Consider the following 18,185-nt stretch of genomic DNA (forward strand, 5'->3'; position numbering starts at 1 on the left):
CTATGATGTTTTAGTGCAAATATCAAGAAAAAAAATGTAACAAAAAAGGGGTAAACAGTGGTACCTCAACATACGAGTGGCCCGACAGACGAGCAATTCGAGATAAGAGTAAAATTTCGGGCAAATATTTACCTATTACCTATCTATTTATGTCTAAAATGCCTTTCCTATTTCTGCATCATTAAGTTTAGTGTTAGGTTTGATTAAACTTATTTTTGAGTGTCTGCATCGTAATCCAAGTTCATTTAAATTTGTTTATGTCGTTACAAGCGTATTGCCGTGCAAAAAGCCCCCCCTCTCCCCTCTCTGTCCGTCTCTCTCTCTTTCCCCCCTTCGAAATGCCTCTAATTTTAATGCTATTAAACACATTTTAGTACTATTAAACCACTAGTTATGTGTTACTATTAAAGATGGCGAATTAGAAGAAATAAAACATGTTTTCCAATCCAATATCCGGTTTTTGGTGTTTTTTCAGAGGGTTGGAACAAATGAATTTGTTTTCAGTTCATTTCAATGAGAAACGTTCGTTTGAGTTACGAGAAAATCGACATACGAGCTCAGTCCCGGAACCAATTAAGCTCGTATCTCGAGGTACCACTGTATTTGAAAGGGAGTACTGTAACTTATCTATCACTAAAACTTGTACATATGATTGTAAGTTGACAACTTGTATGCTTATCTTATTTTACCATGAAAAAGTTAATAACTAACTCAAAACAATCAATCCAGACCTCGCATCTCGTAATATTTTCCGTCGACTTCTGTTTTAGATTTGAGGTCGATTACTGTAAAATGGCAGCGAATTCATTCATTATGAGTGACATTAAATCATAAATTCTAGGATTGCATTTTTTCATAAGTAGATAATTAACTTCCTGCGGCGAGAGCAGTTTGGATCACTGGTTTTAGATGACATCCAGTCATTCAAAGCTAATGAAAAAGAGCAACCACCTCGTTTCTCTCTCTCTCTCTCTCGCTCTACTCACACACTGACACCTCCCTATCTTGGATTTTTTATTTTTTGGCTCTCAATTGAAGGAACCTCGTGGTCCCTGCATGCAGTCGGCGGCAAAATGAGGAGGTGTGTGGAAGCCACAGCTGCGGATGCGTCGAACACACTGCCGGACCCCCATTAATGCGCGCAAAACATCGCTCAGGGTAAGAATCTGTTGAACTGTCCAGTTTAATCGCATGGATGGATTTTCCTAGTTAAACTACATTTGCTAGTTAAATGACATGGCAGGGTTTATTATTTTTAAGGAGGATTTTTTGGGGGGGTTGCTGGTCATCCAAAAATGAAGTTGATTCTAGATGATTAAAAAAACTTGCATTGATAGTGTTTGATTTATTTATTATTAAGGGACAGTGTACAGTTTGTTCAGTTATGAGTCATTGATGGTTTAGTCACAGTTTCAAGTGAATAGTATTTGTAGAAGTAGTCTGTTTGATAAAACATATTTGTAGTTGGGGCTTTAACAACATGTTTAAAACTGCTTATTTAAAATAAAGGAGAAATGGTAGAACTTGTGGTCCGGTGAAGCGAGTGGTTTGCGCATTAGCCTCACAGCTCTGGGGTTCTGGGTTCGAATCCAGATCGTGTCCAACTGTGTGGAGTTTGCATGTTCTTTCCAGGCGTGCGTGGGTTGACCCTATAGATGTCCGGTTTAGGGTCCACAGTGAACAGTTCTAAAAGCACTAAGTCGATAGCATTCAATGATAATTGAATTTAAGAAATAACTGTGTTGTTAGGAAGCATGCTTAGCGCATGGGCTGGCAGTTCTGCGATCAACAGATCAATTCCGGTGGTTTCCAGCCTTCCCGCGTGGAGTTTGCATGTTCTCCCCGTGGCTGCATTGGTTTTCTTGGGGTACTCGGCTGTCATCCCATATCCAAAAACATGCTCAGTAAGCTCGGTATTCCCGAGGTATGAGTTGTGGCTCGTCTCATTGTGCCCTGTAATTAGCTGGCAACCAATGGATGGCCTCGCCTGCCTGCCGCCTATAGTCGTCTGGGATAGGCTCCAGCACATCTCGTGAGCCTCGGGAGGATAACCGGCATGGGAAACGAACGAACGCTATTGTGTTCGAAAGTCTTTGATGAAAATAACGAATATATCACACAAAAAAATGTTCTAAAAAGGGTTTCAATCTTATTTTAGTTAAAAAAAAAAAATTCAGATCATCTACAATTGCCCGCAACGCTTTAGACACGTGAATCTCCTCCATTGGCTAACTCGCAACCTACAGGCAACAATAAGTCCACCATTAGTCAACCTTGAGACAAAATAATCCATCTAAAGCAGCCAGTTTCCATGCGTAAACATCCAAGTTTTAAAACCTTTCTTTGTACAGCATTCAAAGGAAATACTTTCAGTAGATGTGACGAACTGAAGTTCAATAGTTCCACAGCCTTGACCTTGTGTACATGAGATCAAATACTAACAAGAGCATCATTTTTCTCCATTTGCATCCACGGAAAATTCCACTCGCCATCTAAAGTCATTTATTTAACAAGACTCTGACAGCCATCTTGGATGTTAGCACAACCAATCTGTCCTTTTTCCGCCAAGGATTTGGCAACCCGTCCACCAGAAACCAATGTGTGACTTAACTCCACAGGTTCTTGAAGACTTTGCACCTTCCACCTCTTCATCATGCTCCACCAGCTGGCGAACCTAGTGGCGGCAAACGACAGCTGCCCCGGAACCGCCGCCACCGCTGCTGCCTGCAACGCCACCTCGACCGACGACGCGCTCCAACTGCCCACTTTCTCCACGGCGGCCAAAGTGCGAGTCATCATCACCTTCAGCTTGTGCGCCGTGTCGGCCATTTGCAACCTTCTGGTGTTGTGGGCGGCCGGAAAAGGCGGCAGGCGCAAGTCGCACGTCAGGATTATCATCATGAACCTGACCGTGGCCGACCTGCTGGTGACTTTTATCGTGATGCCGGTGGACGCGGCGTGGAACATTACGGTGCAGTGGCAGGCCGGGGACGCCGCCTGCAGGCTGCTCATGTTCCTCAAGCTGGTGGCCATGTACTCTTGCGCTTTTGTCACCGTGGTCATCAGCCTGGATAGGCAATCGGCCATTTTAAACCCGCTGGGAATCAGGGAAGCCAGGAAGAGGAGCAAGATAATGTTGACTGTGGCCTGGAGCATGAGCGTCGTCCTCTCTTTCCCCCAGGTAGGACATCAAGGACCATTTTTAATTCGGTTTTAACTGCGTCATGAATTTCCCCTCCAGCCCAAATGTAGCAACAAAAAAGGGCTGCCGAGAGGTTAGCGCCCCAGGTCCGGTCCTTCCTGTGTTTGCATATTGTCCCCGGGCTTGCGTGGGTTTTCTCCGGGTACTCCGCTGTCCTCCCGCATCCCAAAAAGGTGCAGGGTCGGCTCCTTGGATGCTAAATTGTCCCTGGCCATGAGTGTGATTGGTGGTTTGTCTCCTTGTGCTCTGCCATTGGCCGGCCACCGATTAAGGGTGTCCCCCGTTAGCCGCTCCAGCACCCCCTGCGACACTTGCGAGGCGTGACCGGATGTTTCATCGAAAGACGTTTGGTCCCCGGACGTTTGGTCGACCGGACGTTTGGTAGAACGGACGTTTGGTCGACCGGACGTTTGGTCGACCGGACGTTTGGTCGAACGGACGTTTGGTCGAACGGACGTTTGGTCGAACGGACGTTTGGTCGAACGGACGTTTGGTAGAACGGACGTTTGGTAGAACGGACGTTTGGTAGAACGGGTTCGCATGCAATTGATAGATTTTAACATTGGGTGAATGGGGATTTAATGACTATTATTTAACATTAAACAAATGAAAGTCTCGTGACTCAAACCTCGGGACTCGCGAACCCGGCGAACAAACGTCCGTTCTACCAAACGTCCGTTCTACCAAACGTCCGGTCGACCAAACGTCCGGGGGACTAAACGTCCGGGGGACTAAACGTCCGGGGACCAAACGTCTTTCGACGAGGATAGGCGCTTCAGAAAATGGATGGAGATTGGATAGTGGAAAGAGGGTCCTCCGAAAACGATTGAAACCAAAGAATGAGTTTGACACACCTGCTTCATTCAAATATTTTCTATCCAAAGGCAGCATGCCATTTTCTGTCAAAAATTTGGTGTCATTGTCGACAGTGTGCCTGAAATTAGATGGTGAGAGCACATGGTTGCCATCGAGACGTGAGATGGATCTTCCTCGTTGCTCATTTGTTCATGCGGCTCTTTTATTGGAGTTGCTAAAGTATCGAAGACTGGATGCGTCAGTAGAGAAGGAATATTATATTGCAAAAGAAAACTGTGAAATATTTCCAGTAAAAAGTGCTGAGCCTGTTTGTCGTGAGCAAATGAAATTTAATACGCAGTATTAATATTATTTCCCTTCAGGAGAAACTCAATTGATTTAGCAAAGCGATATTTGTGTTCAAATCTGCTTTACAGTTGTAATATTAAGAAGGATTATTAGGGCCACGCAAAGAAGGAAAAATCAATGGTTCGATGAGAATAAAGCCATAAAGCTCCAACATTAATCTCATAATATTGTGTCATAATATTACGAGATTAAAGTCATAATACTGGCACAATATGGCACCCTCCTAATAACAGTTAACATACATTAGATTGGTCATTTAGTGCCATAAATGACAAGAATAAGACACATGGAGACATTTTTACTCCTGAACATACTTGGTATGATGCCAGAATCATAAACATCCAGCAATCTAGCAACTATTACCGAATTGCACATATGACGACATGATTATTTTTCTTGCGAGACAACAAAGCTGTTTGTGGCTGTTGGGAGTGTGAATAGTGCAAGAAAATGATGAAAGACACATTTGAACATTTAAAATGTCATGCAGGAACACACAAGTAAACCACCGGCGCACCGAGCCTCTTTTATCATTGCCGAATTCTCTTTTTATCCTCTTTGTGCTGTGTTATTTAGAGAATAGTTTTACTTCAGAAAGGGTAAGCAATTTTCTGACTGTGCAGAGCCATCAATTCATTTTTTCTTTTAAAATGGAAAAATTCACGAGTTCAATTTTGGTCTCTAGAACTTGTAGAATTTTTTTCAGGCAACTGACTACTTTTTGGTAATATCATAATTTAAAAGTAACTTTAATTAGTCGTTACAAAATGAGTACCCAAATAAAACCCACCCAGGCAACAGGAGAAGAAATCCACCTCAATCTCTTAACTGTAAAGCAGATGTGCTAACGACGTTTTTTCTTATTTTGTGTTATTGTCCTTTTGATTATTTTTACTATTCATAATACATTGGTACCTCGAGATACATAGCAGAGCAGAGAAATAGCAGCACTTTGAATGACACATTGATTAGCTAAATGCTGGCCAATGCCTAATTGGGATTATTCTCCATTCCCCTTATCCGACAGTGGTCTTAATGTAATCATTGTGATAACATCCTGAGGTGAAGTGATGACATTTTAAGGTTGGCATGTGTGTGTGGAAAGCCTGAGCTGTGAACCGTCACATTATCACATCAAGCTATGTTGAGTTCGCTATTCGATTTCTAGGTTCAGCACCTTCTGTAACACTTTACGTCGCTGCGCTACTCACTGGCTAGCAGCGAAAAAGGGCTTTTGTGGTCACCTCGATTACTTTGCTTTTTGAACATTAGACGATTCGGCTGTGTTCATTCAAAATGTAAGGAAACTTACAAGGCGGGACGTTGAACGGCTGGTTTAGGTTTCAAACTGTCAGCTCATTTTATGCGTTAGGCTATGCACTTTGGAAGCAACACTCCAAAAGAGAGGCGTCAAGATGGTCGTTACTACTCACAGGAAGAGCTCTCAAGTGTGTGGGAAACTAAAATAATTCACGGTGTGCTAAAACAACCCTTTTTTAAAAGCCAGATTAATGCTAATGATGTAAAATGCTCTAAAGAGGCTAATATAAGGGAATATTCAATATTTCACAGGACAGATTGAAGTCACAAGTCAAAGCAACGCTGAGAAATGGTATTAATTTTATTTCCTTTCAGAAAATGTTTCACAAGCTGAGCTTTGCACAATCTGTCTTTTACTTTTTAAAAGATAAGACTACAATACAAGACTAAATAATTGACAGAAAATTAAAATTCTCTCAACTCTGAGCCTTTAACAGTCCCCTCAGAACTAAAAGACGACATCATACAAATATGAATCAGAATCATATTTACATGCTATATCAGTTTGAAAAGCTCATTTATGACTTTATTTTATATTCATGTACACTCTATAATCAGTGGTTTTGTGCAAGTCCTGCAGTAGACCCAATCAACAAAGACGTCACAGTGGAGGCTGCAAATGTAATTTGTTGAACGTTGATTCTCTTATTGCATCAGTTTATCATCAGAAAAGGGAAGATCTTTCAATAAACTATTGCGAGTGCACCCACCGCATGTCATGGAAACAGTTTTGTGCGCTAGGCCATCATACAAGTGTTTTTTTTTCTCTGCAGTGTACCAGCAGGTAATTCATTCAGCTACAATAATAAACTATTCATACATAAGGATGAATCATTTTTAATCACTATCAGCCACCATTCGAGAAAAAGAGGAAACGTAACAGAGTTTTAGTGGGCTCTATCCTCACAATAAGTGTTAATAATGCGGTCTACATAAGCAAAATGTGATGAGCACACATGTAGATGCCAGATCTTTATGGCATTAGGTTTTTACTTTCAATGGAATAACCCCAAAAGTCTGTATCCCTATTCTACACCCTTCTCAAGTGTACACGAATAGAAGCTTGGCTCTGGTAGGTTGAAAGTAACAGTTCCAAGTACAGTGGTACCTCGACATACGAGTGCCCCGACATACGAGCAATTTGAGATAGGAAAAAAATTTTGAGCAAATATTTATCTTGAGATACGCGACAAATTTTGATTTACGAGCACGCAGCGGACCCCAGAGGCGGTACACGGTCGATTGGTCGCCGGTCTTTTGGTCGCCCGGAAGGTTATTGATAATGACCATTTAAATCGTTGCTCAAATTCCCTAAATACAAACTGCGAATTACTATTTAGTCATACTTAATGCCCTATTAATTATTAGGCTAAAGAAAAGCTCCAAATTTCCCGGACTTTTATTGTTTTTTGTTGGAGAACTTTTTAAGACCCTGACTGACGTCGCTTCTTAAAGGGACAATGCATGTACATACAAACTCTTCTACACTCACACGTCGGCTCAGTGAAAGTGCTCATGGCCATTGTTGGCTTTTATTGATGCGTAGACCGTGTTGTTTTACCTTGTTTTGTCGCCGGTCTTTTGGTCGCCCCGACCGTGACAACGGGAGACCAAAAGACCGCGACCAAAAGACCGGCGACCAATCGACCGCACACGGCGAGAGGCTGCTCATACAAACATCATGGGCACTGTCTCTCTCCCCGCAACTCCCTCGTGTAATGTCTCTGGTCGCAACTCCCTCTTTGTAATGTCTCTGCGAGCACTGGGCGGAGCATTGCATTTTTTCAGTGTTTTTTTTTTCCCCATTAGTCAGTGCAAATGGCGTATATACTACTTCTTGGCAAGTGGTCATGCGTTATCCTATTGTGAGGACATTTATGTGCATCATTTTCGGAATATTTTTAAGGCGAAGACAAAAGCAAACAACCCTCGATAGGTTGCATTTGAAAGTCAGGATGGAGGCGGGGCAATTAGAGCCAACCCGGCCGGGAGAAGAAAGGTATCAAAATTTAAAACAAAATTAGAATGAAGTTTAGTGTAAGGTTAGATTGAATTTATTTTTGAGTGTGTCTGCATCTAAATCCAAGTTCATTTAAATTTGTTTATGTTATGTTACAAGCGCGTTGCCGTGCTCTCTGTCCGTCTTTCTCGCCTTCGCGAAATCCGTCTAATTTTAATGATATTAAACACATTTTAGTTCTATTAAACCACTAGTTATTTGTTACTTTGTTAATAGATGGCGAATTAGAACAAATAAAAATGTTTTTCCAATCTAAAATCCTGTTTTGGGTGTTTTTTCAGAGGGTTGGAAAGAATTAATTTGTTTTTAGTCCATTTCTATGGGAAACGTTCGTTTGAGTTACGAGAAAATCGACATACGAGCTCAGTCCCGGAACACATTAAGTTTGTATTTTGAGGTACCACTGTACCTTCTTGAACAAACAATGGCTTTATCTACTCAATCAGGAGTGCATACCATAAATGTATTGTCAATTAAAAAACAAAATAATTATGCTCAGACTACATAAGCCCCAATTCGAACAATTTGTAATTGGCCCCAGGTCGTCTCCATGACACAACCCGCCTGTCAAAGTCAAATTTTCAGAGAATGTAAACACCTATTAAAGTCCCAAAAGAAGCGAATCACGCACTTGAAACAAAACATCATTACAATTTCATTTCACGATCGCGCTGTGGTCGTCATGACAGCAGGCACAACGCAATTGCCTGATAGTATAATGAGGACACACTCAAGTTACTCCTGGATATCCATCCAGCAGAGCATATGCGTGGAAAATCTTTACTTAACCCCTACCCTATCAAACACCTGTGGATTAAACGACAAGAAAAATGTGGAGCTAACTCGATATCTTCGCTTCAAATGTGTGATATTATCTCTGCGGGAGTGTTTTGGAAATAGTGCTTTCAGAAACAAGATACACTACCAAAAACTATGAAATGATATTCCCCACTTTTTTCATCTTTGGAAATTTCCATGAACAAAGAACATTGGTTGTCATTGAAAGTTTGATTAGAGCTCGGATGATGTGAATTAATGATGTGAAGATATAACGTTATGATGATACGCGATATTTTATATTCTGATGACTCTGTTTGATAAATGAACCTACAGGTAGCTACCAAAATATTTCACAACACTTGAAACGTTCTATTAAAACAGGCAACGGATTCTTATTAATTCTTGTCAAATGACATGAGAGGATCAAAAACTAAATGAAATTGAAATAAAGCACTAAGTGTCAATCAATAATAAAGCACAGACCGCCGATTAGATCCGAGCGACACATTTGATTTGACTAATTGAGTTAAAATCCCTTTGGGGAATGATGCCAGGTATGCACTGTTAGATTGTTGAACAGAAACGGTTTTGCCAATCTGCTCCAACACGGCCAAAAAGCTCCTTCATCGACCCTGTTCACTCAGATACTTATGTGCTTTATGTGCCTGAATAGTCTTTTCACAGCTCCCCAAAAAATTCTCAAATGGAGTTTTTGGTTGTGACGATTGGCAGCGGAGCTGAATATGAACCTTGAAGCATTCAAGTCACTTGGAATCCCAAAAAAGCATTAACTTCCATTAAAAGGAGGAAAAAAAATTGAGGAAACTGACTTTAAAACTGTTGCTTCAGTGCAATTATGTGAGTGCCTTCCACGATTTGATTGCTGAAATTGAGTGTATTGTCAATCAAGGATGTGACAATACATCGGAATTTTATTATTATATTGTTATTATATTATATTTTATTTTTTATAATAATATTTATTATATATTGTTATTATATTGCAATACAATACAATCTGCCGAGTTTCAATATGCGATTTTCTAGTTCATTTTTCTTTGCTCTTATGTCTGGTGGTCTCAAACAACTTGAAAAGGCTTCATCATCATAAATCGCTAAGAGGGAAGCTTCCTATTTTCTGCCAAAATCAATTGTTATCTAAACACTACGCTTTTCAAGCCTCTCCAGATTCTTTGCCACAGCTGGGTTTCCATCCACTCTATGACTTAAACCACTGGAAGTCTTTAAATGATATTTTCCTGCCTGTTTTGCCAAGAAATTCAATTTGCAATATAGTGGTGCCCTAAGAAGATACTAAAAGATGCTCAAGTAGTTGTTGTTCTTGTCCAATCTAACTTTGAAGTCCTACTCCTCCATGATTTGTCAGCTGATTGATTTGGGTTTATTGGTGCTTGCGTGCTACTGTAGTGAGATTGTTCGAGATCTGACCTGTTATTCCAATGAATTTCTTTTGTGCATTGACTTGCAAGCAGATTTTTTTTTCAAAGTGTGACTGGCTCTAAATTCAAATCACGTCAGAATAAATAAATTCCCAATCAAAATGGATTGGTCGTCTAGCGCCACCAAAAGCAGGCAACGAGTTCAGAAAGACTGACATGTATTGAAAGCCTTCACATTACCCTACGAGATTAATGCTAGCATCTCAAAAGAAATGCTAATCAGTTTCATAAGCAATGGATATTTCAACCCGAACGGTGGAGCAACGTAGGTAGACAGACAATAGCAATATTCGTAAGCATAAATTGACAGAGTAATATTACGGAAAATGAATGAATGAATGAATGAACTTACAGTGAGAAGAGAAGTCAATTGTTCTTCATTTGTCTGCCCGACTAAATGGCAAAGCACCTCCTGGTGGCCAAGGCGGGTATAGCGCTGTGAAACAAATTCCAAATTGTAAACAATGATGCAGAAAATTCAGTCATACCTCTACTTAGGTATGAAATTTTCAGGTTACTTTTTTTATTATGCAAATGAGTGACTTGAGATATGCACACGCACACACACATAGGGCACATGTAAAAGTCTAAAATGTACTACAAAGTGGACGGCTTTCGGCCCTGGTGGAATGGGCTCTTGCCGCCATCTGGCGGACAAACACGGGTATTATGTTTCCCATAATAACGGCCGCTGAGGGAACTATTTCAGCAGTGCAGGGCACATTTTTACAAGCTTTATTTATTTTAAGACATTAATTAATTTAATTGGTATTGTGTGAGGACCGTGGAATGAATTAGAGAATTTACATATAAAGTACACCTCTACTTACAAAATTTTCAAGTTACGAAAAAAGTTCTGGAACCAATTAATTTCGTAAGTAGAGGTACGACTGTATATGATTTCATTAGATCCAATATTGTACAGTGGTAACTTATTTAAGGGGAATATACAGGAACAGACCATTGGCATTTTCAATGGGGAGATATATGATTTGAAGTATTGTGATTTCTGAAAACTACAAAAAAATGCTTTGTATTTCCACTAAATAAAAACAATTGATTAGAAACGGATGCCCAGATGGCATTGTAACAGATCTCACATGAGTATAACTTGATGTTGGATGAGCAAATCAAGCAGCTCTTATGTTCAAGGTTGTTTACCCCGTAGAGGCGGGATTAGTACTTACAAGAAAGATGCGTTCGACAGTTCAAAGTCACAACAACTTAAGGTGTGCCAAGATATCGCCGGGATTGCTCAGAACATCTTGCTTAACCACAGCAGACCTGCGGGCAGGAAGAACACTTCAGAAGCAAAAGTGACATGCGTTGGTTTTTAATCAGTTGAGAGATCACTTGCGAAATTTCATTGCAAAGACCTTTTAAAATGCATTAAAGTTGTATGCGAGTTGAATTTAATTGACATTATTTTCCCTTGAAAATGAATGGAACTGCCTTTAAGTCTCTTACTCTCACAAAAAAGACAAAACATTTAGGAAAGTGGCTTGACTCATTGGCTATCATTAACAGTAATATCCATGGACAAACTATAGTACATTGGTACCTCTACATACGAGCAGCTCTACCTACGAGATGCTCGAGATACGAGGAAAATTTCGAGCAAATAATTCTCTCTAGATACGAGAAAAATTTCGAGATGCGAGAAAGCCAGGTGGCCATGACATGAGAGGCTGTTTATCATTGTAGCGCACTGTCTTTTTTGCCGCATCTCTTTCGTGTATAACAGATATCTACGAGTTTATTCACACGAGTTTCTCCTACACATGGACCAGAAAACGCACAACGCGCATGCGCGGGCAAAAAGAGGGCTTTCTGGGTAATGATGTATACTCGTGCACACAATACCGATAGCCAATGGCACCCTTTCTCAGAATAAAACGTCATTACCCACAATCAATACGTGGGTAGGCTGTTATTCCTTCCTTAGCCTGTTAGCTCCCGCGATCGCTCATTCAAGACTACTTCTCGTTGGCAAGCAGTCGTGCGTTATCCTATTGTGAGGACATCTGTGTGCATCATTTTCGGAATATTTTGAAGGGAATACGTACAACAGCAAACAGCCCATCGATAGCGAACGTGAGGGTGGAGGCGTGGCAAACAGCTAACCCGCAGAACGAAGGTAAAAAATAAAAATAAAAAAATTAGAATTCAGTTTTGTGTAAAGTTACATTAAACGTATGTTTTAGTGTGTCTGTATATATTAATCCAAGTTAATTTAAATTTGTTTGTTCTGTTACGAGTGCATTGCCGTGGATAAAGTTTTGTTTTTAGTTCATTTCAATGGGAAACATTCGCTCGAGTTACGATAAGATCGACATACAAGCTCAGTCCTGGAACAAATTAAGATCGTATGTAGAGGTACCACTGTAGAAGGAGCCCTGACAATAAAACTAAGAGTTCAAAAGGGATAGAAAGTTACTCACCCTCGCTTTTGTCCACACAGATGTTTATATTTCACAACGTGACCATCACAGTGCCAGAAAATTTCACCCAGTGCACCACGCACGGAAGTTTCGTCCAGCATTGGCAGGAGACGGTGTATAACATGTTCACCTTTGCGTGCCTCTTCCTCCTTCCTCTGGCCATTATGATCTTCTGTTACACCAGAATACTCATCGAGATCTCCAGTCGGATGGCTCGCAATAACGGTAAGTTACAGCCAAAGCTACAATGTAAAAAAAAAATTGTCAGAACGTCAAATTTCATGTGAACAAATTTGATGGAAAACTCAAAAACAACACGTTATTGGTTAATGATTTTCTTTTAACTAAGTAAACAGGACTTCAATTAAGTCAGATCTGGCCCAAAACATCACTCTGTGTGGTATAAATCATGAGGGGCAACTCCATGTTTCATGCTAAAATTAAAATGAAGATTATTTTACATGTAGATACTATTTACTGCACGTGTCAAAGAGGCGGCCCGGGGGCCAAATCTGGCCCGCCGCATCCTTTTGTGTGGCCCGGGAAAGTAAATCATGAGTGCCGACTTTCTGTTTTAGGATCAGATTAAAATGAAGAGTCTAGATGTATATTAAATTTCCTGATTTCCCCCCTTTTAAATCAATAATTGTAATTTTTTTAATCAATTTTTTTCTGTTTTTTGTTCAAAAATCATTTTGTAAAATCTAAAAAAAAAAAAAAAAAAGCTAAAATAAACATTGTTTTGGATCTATAAAAACTGAATATTCAGGGCTTTTAATCCAATTCTTTTAATCCATTTATAAAAAAACAAATCTAAATATTATATCTAAAATGGTCCGGCCCACGTGAAATCAAGTTGGCGTTAAAGCGGCCCGCGAACCAACCCGAGTCTGACACCCCTGATTTACTCTATTTGTTACTTATTCAAGCATGTCTTAAATCTAAAAATTGAAAATCAATAAATGAAGAATACTGGCTGTTTTTCACTGTTATTTTATTTTTTTATGAACCTCCTCCCCCCTTGTACAAAGCATTTCGTTTATCCCTCTCTTTATGTTTTTGGCAATGAAATTCATACCGGTTGGGAATTAGCGTATATATGAAAAAATATATATTTTCAGCACATCTTCCATCTTTCATTCCCCACTACGCTTCGGTATAGAATTCCATGAAATGCCAATTTATCCCCAGGCGACTAAAGATATCGAACACAGTGGAAAGCAGTGTGACATATAAGGCATGCTTCTGTCAGATGACTGAAATCTCACATAAACCCTCCTGCACAGGTTATTTTTCTTATCTCCCCCGTCGCCAACACACACACATACACACAATTTACACACAATTTGTCCCGCACTCTGGTGAAGAAATGTCTGAACAGGTTTGCATCTTAGACAGCTATATGGCAATGGCTCACTTAACTGTCAATATTTGTTATTTTTTTGAGAAAAATATACTGCCTACTCCTGTCCTATCTCAACCATGTTATTTTGTCAGAGCCACCCAATTATTTTTAATGAGACATCCTTATTCTAACATTTCTAACATGCTCAAAAAGGCTGAAATTTTTTAGAGTCAACACCGATATCGAGATGAGACCATCAAAAATTCAATGTGTTTCTATTTGGATTAGATTGGATAACTTTATTCATCCCGTATTCGGGAAATTTCGTTGTCACAGTAGCAAGAGGGTGAGGATGCAGAAATAGGAAAGGCATTTTAGACATAAATAGATAGGTAATAAGTAAGTTAATAAATAAATACATGAATAAATATATAAATAAATAAGCGTGTTGCTGAAATATATATATATATATATATATATATATATACATATACACATACGTGTACATACACATATATATATATATATATACATAGATACACATACATATATATACGCACATATATACATACATACACATAGATGTACATGCATGCATACGGTAGGTCTTAACACGCCATTTTTTTTGTTAAAGAGCCTGACAGCTGATGGGAGGAATTAAAATTAAAATGAATTAATTGCTGGCCGCAAGATTCCTTAGCCCAGGGGTAGGCCACATATGGCTCGGGAGCCACATGTGGGTGCTCTGCGCTAACCTGAGTTAATTATTGAAACTGCTGGTAAGAGAGCTGAGTCCCGAAGGCACCAATAGAAGCGTCACATCGGGACTGTGCCGTTGACTCTACCTCTAGCGCCTTTTTAATCTTCATTTTTTATTAACTACTTGCATTGCTCTTCATGCACTCTCATTGAGACTCATTGATTAGAAAGAGCGTAAGGTAAAAAAAAATCAGATATTTTTTCTTTGTGGTGAAATGACTAAAAAAGACACACTTTTCCTTTTAAATCCTGAGTACGCCTCTCAACCAATGACATTGTAAAATATGAATTGTTTATGCCCCTTTCCGTCAAAAAAAAATACTTTGTGTTTCAGTCCAATCCAGAGACTTTCACCTCCGTCGCTCCCACAACAACATCCCCAAAGCCCGAATGAGGACTCTTAAAATGAGCATTGTCATCGTGACGTCCTTTATAATCTGCTGGACGCCATACTACTTGCTGGGCCTGTGGTATTGGCTCTTTCCCGAAAGAATGGAGGAAACCGTCTCCCACTCCCTCACTCACATGCTGTTCATCTTCGGCCTTTTCAACGCCTGTCTGGACCCCATCACCTACGGTTTGTTCACTATGAACCTCCGACAAGGGCGAAAGAATTACAGTCGGGGTTCCAACAGGCGGATCATTTTGGAAAACAACAATTGCTTCATGCAAATGACCCGCCGCCGCGTGACTTCAGACCGCCAAACGGACTTGGAGGAAAGAAGCGACAACAGCAGCATAAATAGCGGCACGAGGGCGATCGTGCCCGTGAGTGAGATTTAACGCCGACTGATCAGTGTTGGCAGTTCGTCCTCTCGACTAAATGGCCCGTCTGGCAGGATTTCAGAAAATCAGTCATCGAATCGTGCTTTCGGTGGCAGATAACTCTGACCGGAGAACGAGCGCATTTCTAAATCTAGCACAATCTCCTACTCGTCGGAAGGAGAAGTGAAATGAGAGAATCCGATGGAGTTTTCATACCGTATTTTCACGACTATACGGCGCATCGTATTTTCAGCCGCAGTGTCAATAACGAGTGCTATTTCTGTATTTTACACACACAAAGGACGCACCGTTTTTATAGACGCAGCCAGGCATGGCAAAACATACACCAACTTAAACATACACGCTACACCCACACGCTAAAAACACGTTTTTAAAAAGGCAACGGAAGCAAAACTGAATTCAGTTGTACTTTATTTAGCCATTTTACAATGTACTCACGTCATCATCACCCACAAATCCATCAAAGTTGCTTTCGAAAACGCTGAGTTTTATACGTTTGTCCAGGCGGCCACAATCCATTCGCAAATAGTAGCTAGCTACTAGCTAGCATAACTTTTCCAACGCTGCTTTCCATGCTTCGTCAAGCTGTCTTGATGCCGATCGCCAGGCCACAATCCATTGGGTGTATTGACAAAAGAACTATATATCCCAGCAGTCACTGCACAGTACTTTTTCTACGGGGAAAATAGTAGAGTCGGGGGCTGCTTGCCGTAGTTGTGAGAGCTGTAGAGGATGGTGTACCCTATCGACTCATTTATTTTATTTTATCGTGATAACAATTTTAGTATTGGTCCATATATAAAGCGCACTGGATTATAAGACGCCCTATCTATTTTGGAGAAAATTTAAGACTTTTATGTGCGCCTTATAGTCGTGAAAATACGGTAATTGTTCCTACGCACAGCTGTAATGACTTCTACGATCAAAAGTGTGGAACAATGACAAAGGATTAAGCACCTGTGAAATGAATTTGACTTTGACGAAAGATTGGTATGTATGTAGAGAAGCAAGTGTTGCCATGGTAATCCCAACCTGGAACATCTTAAAAATTCCAAAGCAACAGGTGTACATTGGTGGGAGTTCAAAAAAATTGGAGCTATTCATTGGCGTGTGGGAATAACCTTTAAAAATCAAGTTTAAAAAAATTGTCTCTGAGATTTTACACTCCTTTGCAACACTAATTTTGACGACATCCACAAAGACATTTATATCTGTTTCTTTACAATGTGCTATGTAAAAAAAATACCTCTGGTGTAGTATGCATGTTGTGTTGAGAAAAAAATGATGGTGCGTGTTATATAGTTTGTTTAAATGTGAAAAAACTTTCAGTCATTTTATTACTCTGTCATATTTTTGTTCCAATGCACACCTGCTTTAGAAATGCACTCCATATTGAAAAGAATGGAAAAGAAAATAATCTTTTAAATGGCGATTATGGAGGTGAGTAAATACTTTGTATCGTAATGCGAAATTACAGTCAGCAAAAAAAAAGCAAATATCATTTCCATTAATGTTGGCAATCTTTAAAAAGAAAAAAAAATGGTATTTTGCGTGTACTATGTGACATCACTTCTTGTGTAGTGGTGTCTTGTGATATGAAATAATTGAACTTTTCCAAGACAATTGTAATGCAACAATATAGAAATCAAAGCTGTCCCAATACAGACAACAAAATAAAAGTACTGTTCGATATGATTGAACTTGATAAAGACAATCAATATATTTTGTTCATTGCAGAGGATAAAAATAATTCTTGTGATATTGTGGCTCTACATAAGTTTCACCAGCCTGTGTTCAAGTATTATTTGCTTAAAGGTTTACAACAAACACTACGATTATCGCTGCTATTTGTTAATCTTTTGACGTTTTTCATACTGTTACCATTAAGCTAGCAGAGCTTTGGTTGTATTAAGAACACAATGTGAAACTGGAAGTGAATTTTTAAAGGTTATTTGCAATTGGAGTGAAATAGGTTTGCACCAAACATTCTGAGTTTAGCGATCAAATCTTTCCTCACAAGCCATTGTATTTAATCTCAAATTTCCTTGAGGAAAGTAACCAAATGTTACTTATACCTCAAGGAAACTTTTTTTTTCGCTAAAAATGACACACCCAATGAATTAAATTGACGTGTTGGATGTAATCCCAAAATCATGATGTGAATTTTTGTGAATAAACACATTTATTTTTTTGGACCCGAACTCGCTAATATTGTGAGACAATGTTCTACTGTGATGAAATTGATTTGCATGTCATTGCTTTGTTGTATTTTGTTAACGCTGTTAAATAAAAGCAATTGTATTGTTGATTTTCAGTGCAATCTGTTCAAATGCAACCCCGCAAAACATAAAAATTAATTAAAAAGCTGGATTCCATTAGTTGCGACATAACTAATTGGCTTCCCAAAAAATTACATCCAAGCCATTTAAACTGGGAAGGGTTTGGCAGCGAACCACCGCATGGAAGCCCTCCCAGTCCAAATGAATTGGAAGTCTATTAACGTCAATGACAGCCAAAGAATGAAAAATTGGCTTTTTGGTACGTATTCCCAGTCAGACTGCATGAAAAACTCTTTACCGGGTATTTTGTGCAGGTGTTTCAAACCGAGCTGACGTCTGATGGTCTGCAGCCTGGCAACCACCTTCTCTATCTTCCATTTCTCAATCCTTGACGTAATACCTGGAAGTTCACATCCTCCTGTCAGGATGAAAGGTTGATGCATTAGAAATTAGAAAGGCTATAAAATGTAAGGTTATCAAGAAATGTCCCCTGGCCTTTGGATAACTAACAATCCTGATTTCCTTTCACTTGTGCTTAATATTTTCATGCTCTGTTGATAGCCATTTTAATCATACGTAATTCAAATCTGTGTCAAAAGATAAGACACCTTTACTTTTAAAAAAAACCT

The 18,185-nt window shown here is 39.6% G+C and overlaps 1 protein-coding gene across 1 annotated transcript; it reads left to right on the plus strand.

The window, feature by feature from the left end:
* The first annotated feature begins 1,012 nt into the window (after positions 1–1,012).
* Positions 1,013–17,585, plus strand: gnrhr4 (gonadotropin releasing hormone receptor 4). The gene is made up of 4 exons (XM_077596943.1): positions 1,013–1,158; positions 2,619–3,181; positions 12,408–12,612; positions 14,826–17,585. Exons 2-4 carry the CDS (start codon positions 2,654–2,656, stop codon positions 15,272–15,274), a joined length of 1,182 nt encoding a protein of 393 aa, XP_077453069.1. The 5' UTR covers positions 1,013–1,158; positions 2,619–2,653; the 3' UTR covers positions 15,275–17,585.
* Positions 17,586–18,185: the final 600 nt, after the last annotated feature.

This window comes from Stigmatopora argus, chromosome 3, assembly GCF_051989625.1.
Source record: "Stigmatopora argus isolate UIUO_Sarg chromosome 3, RoL_Sarg_1.0, whole genome shotgun sequence".
Taxonomy (NCBI): Eukaryota; Metazoa; Chordata; class Actinopteri; order Syngnathiformes; family Syngnathidae; genus Stigmatopora; species Stigmatopora argus.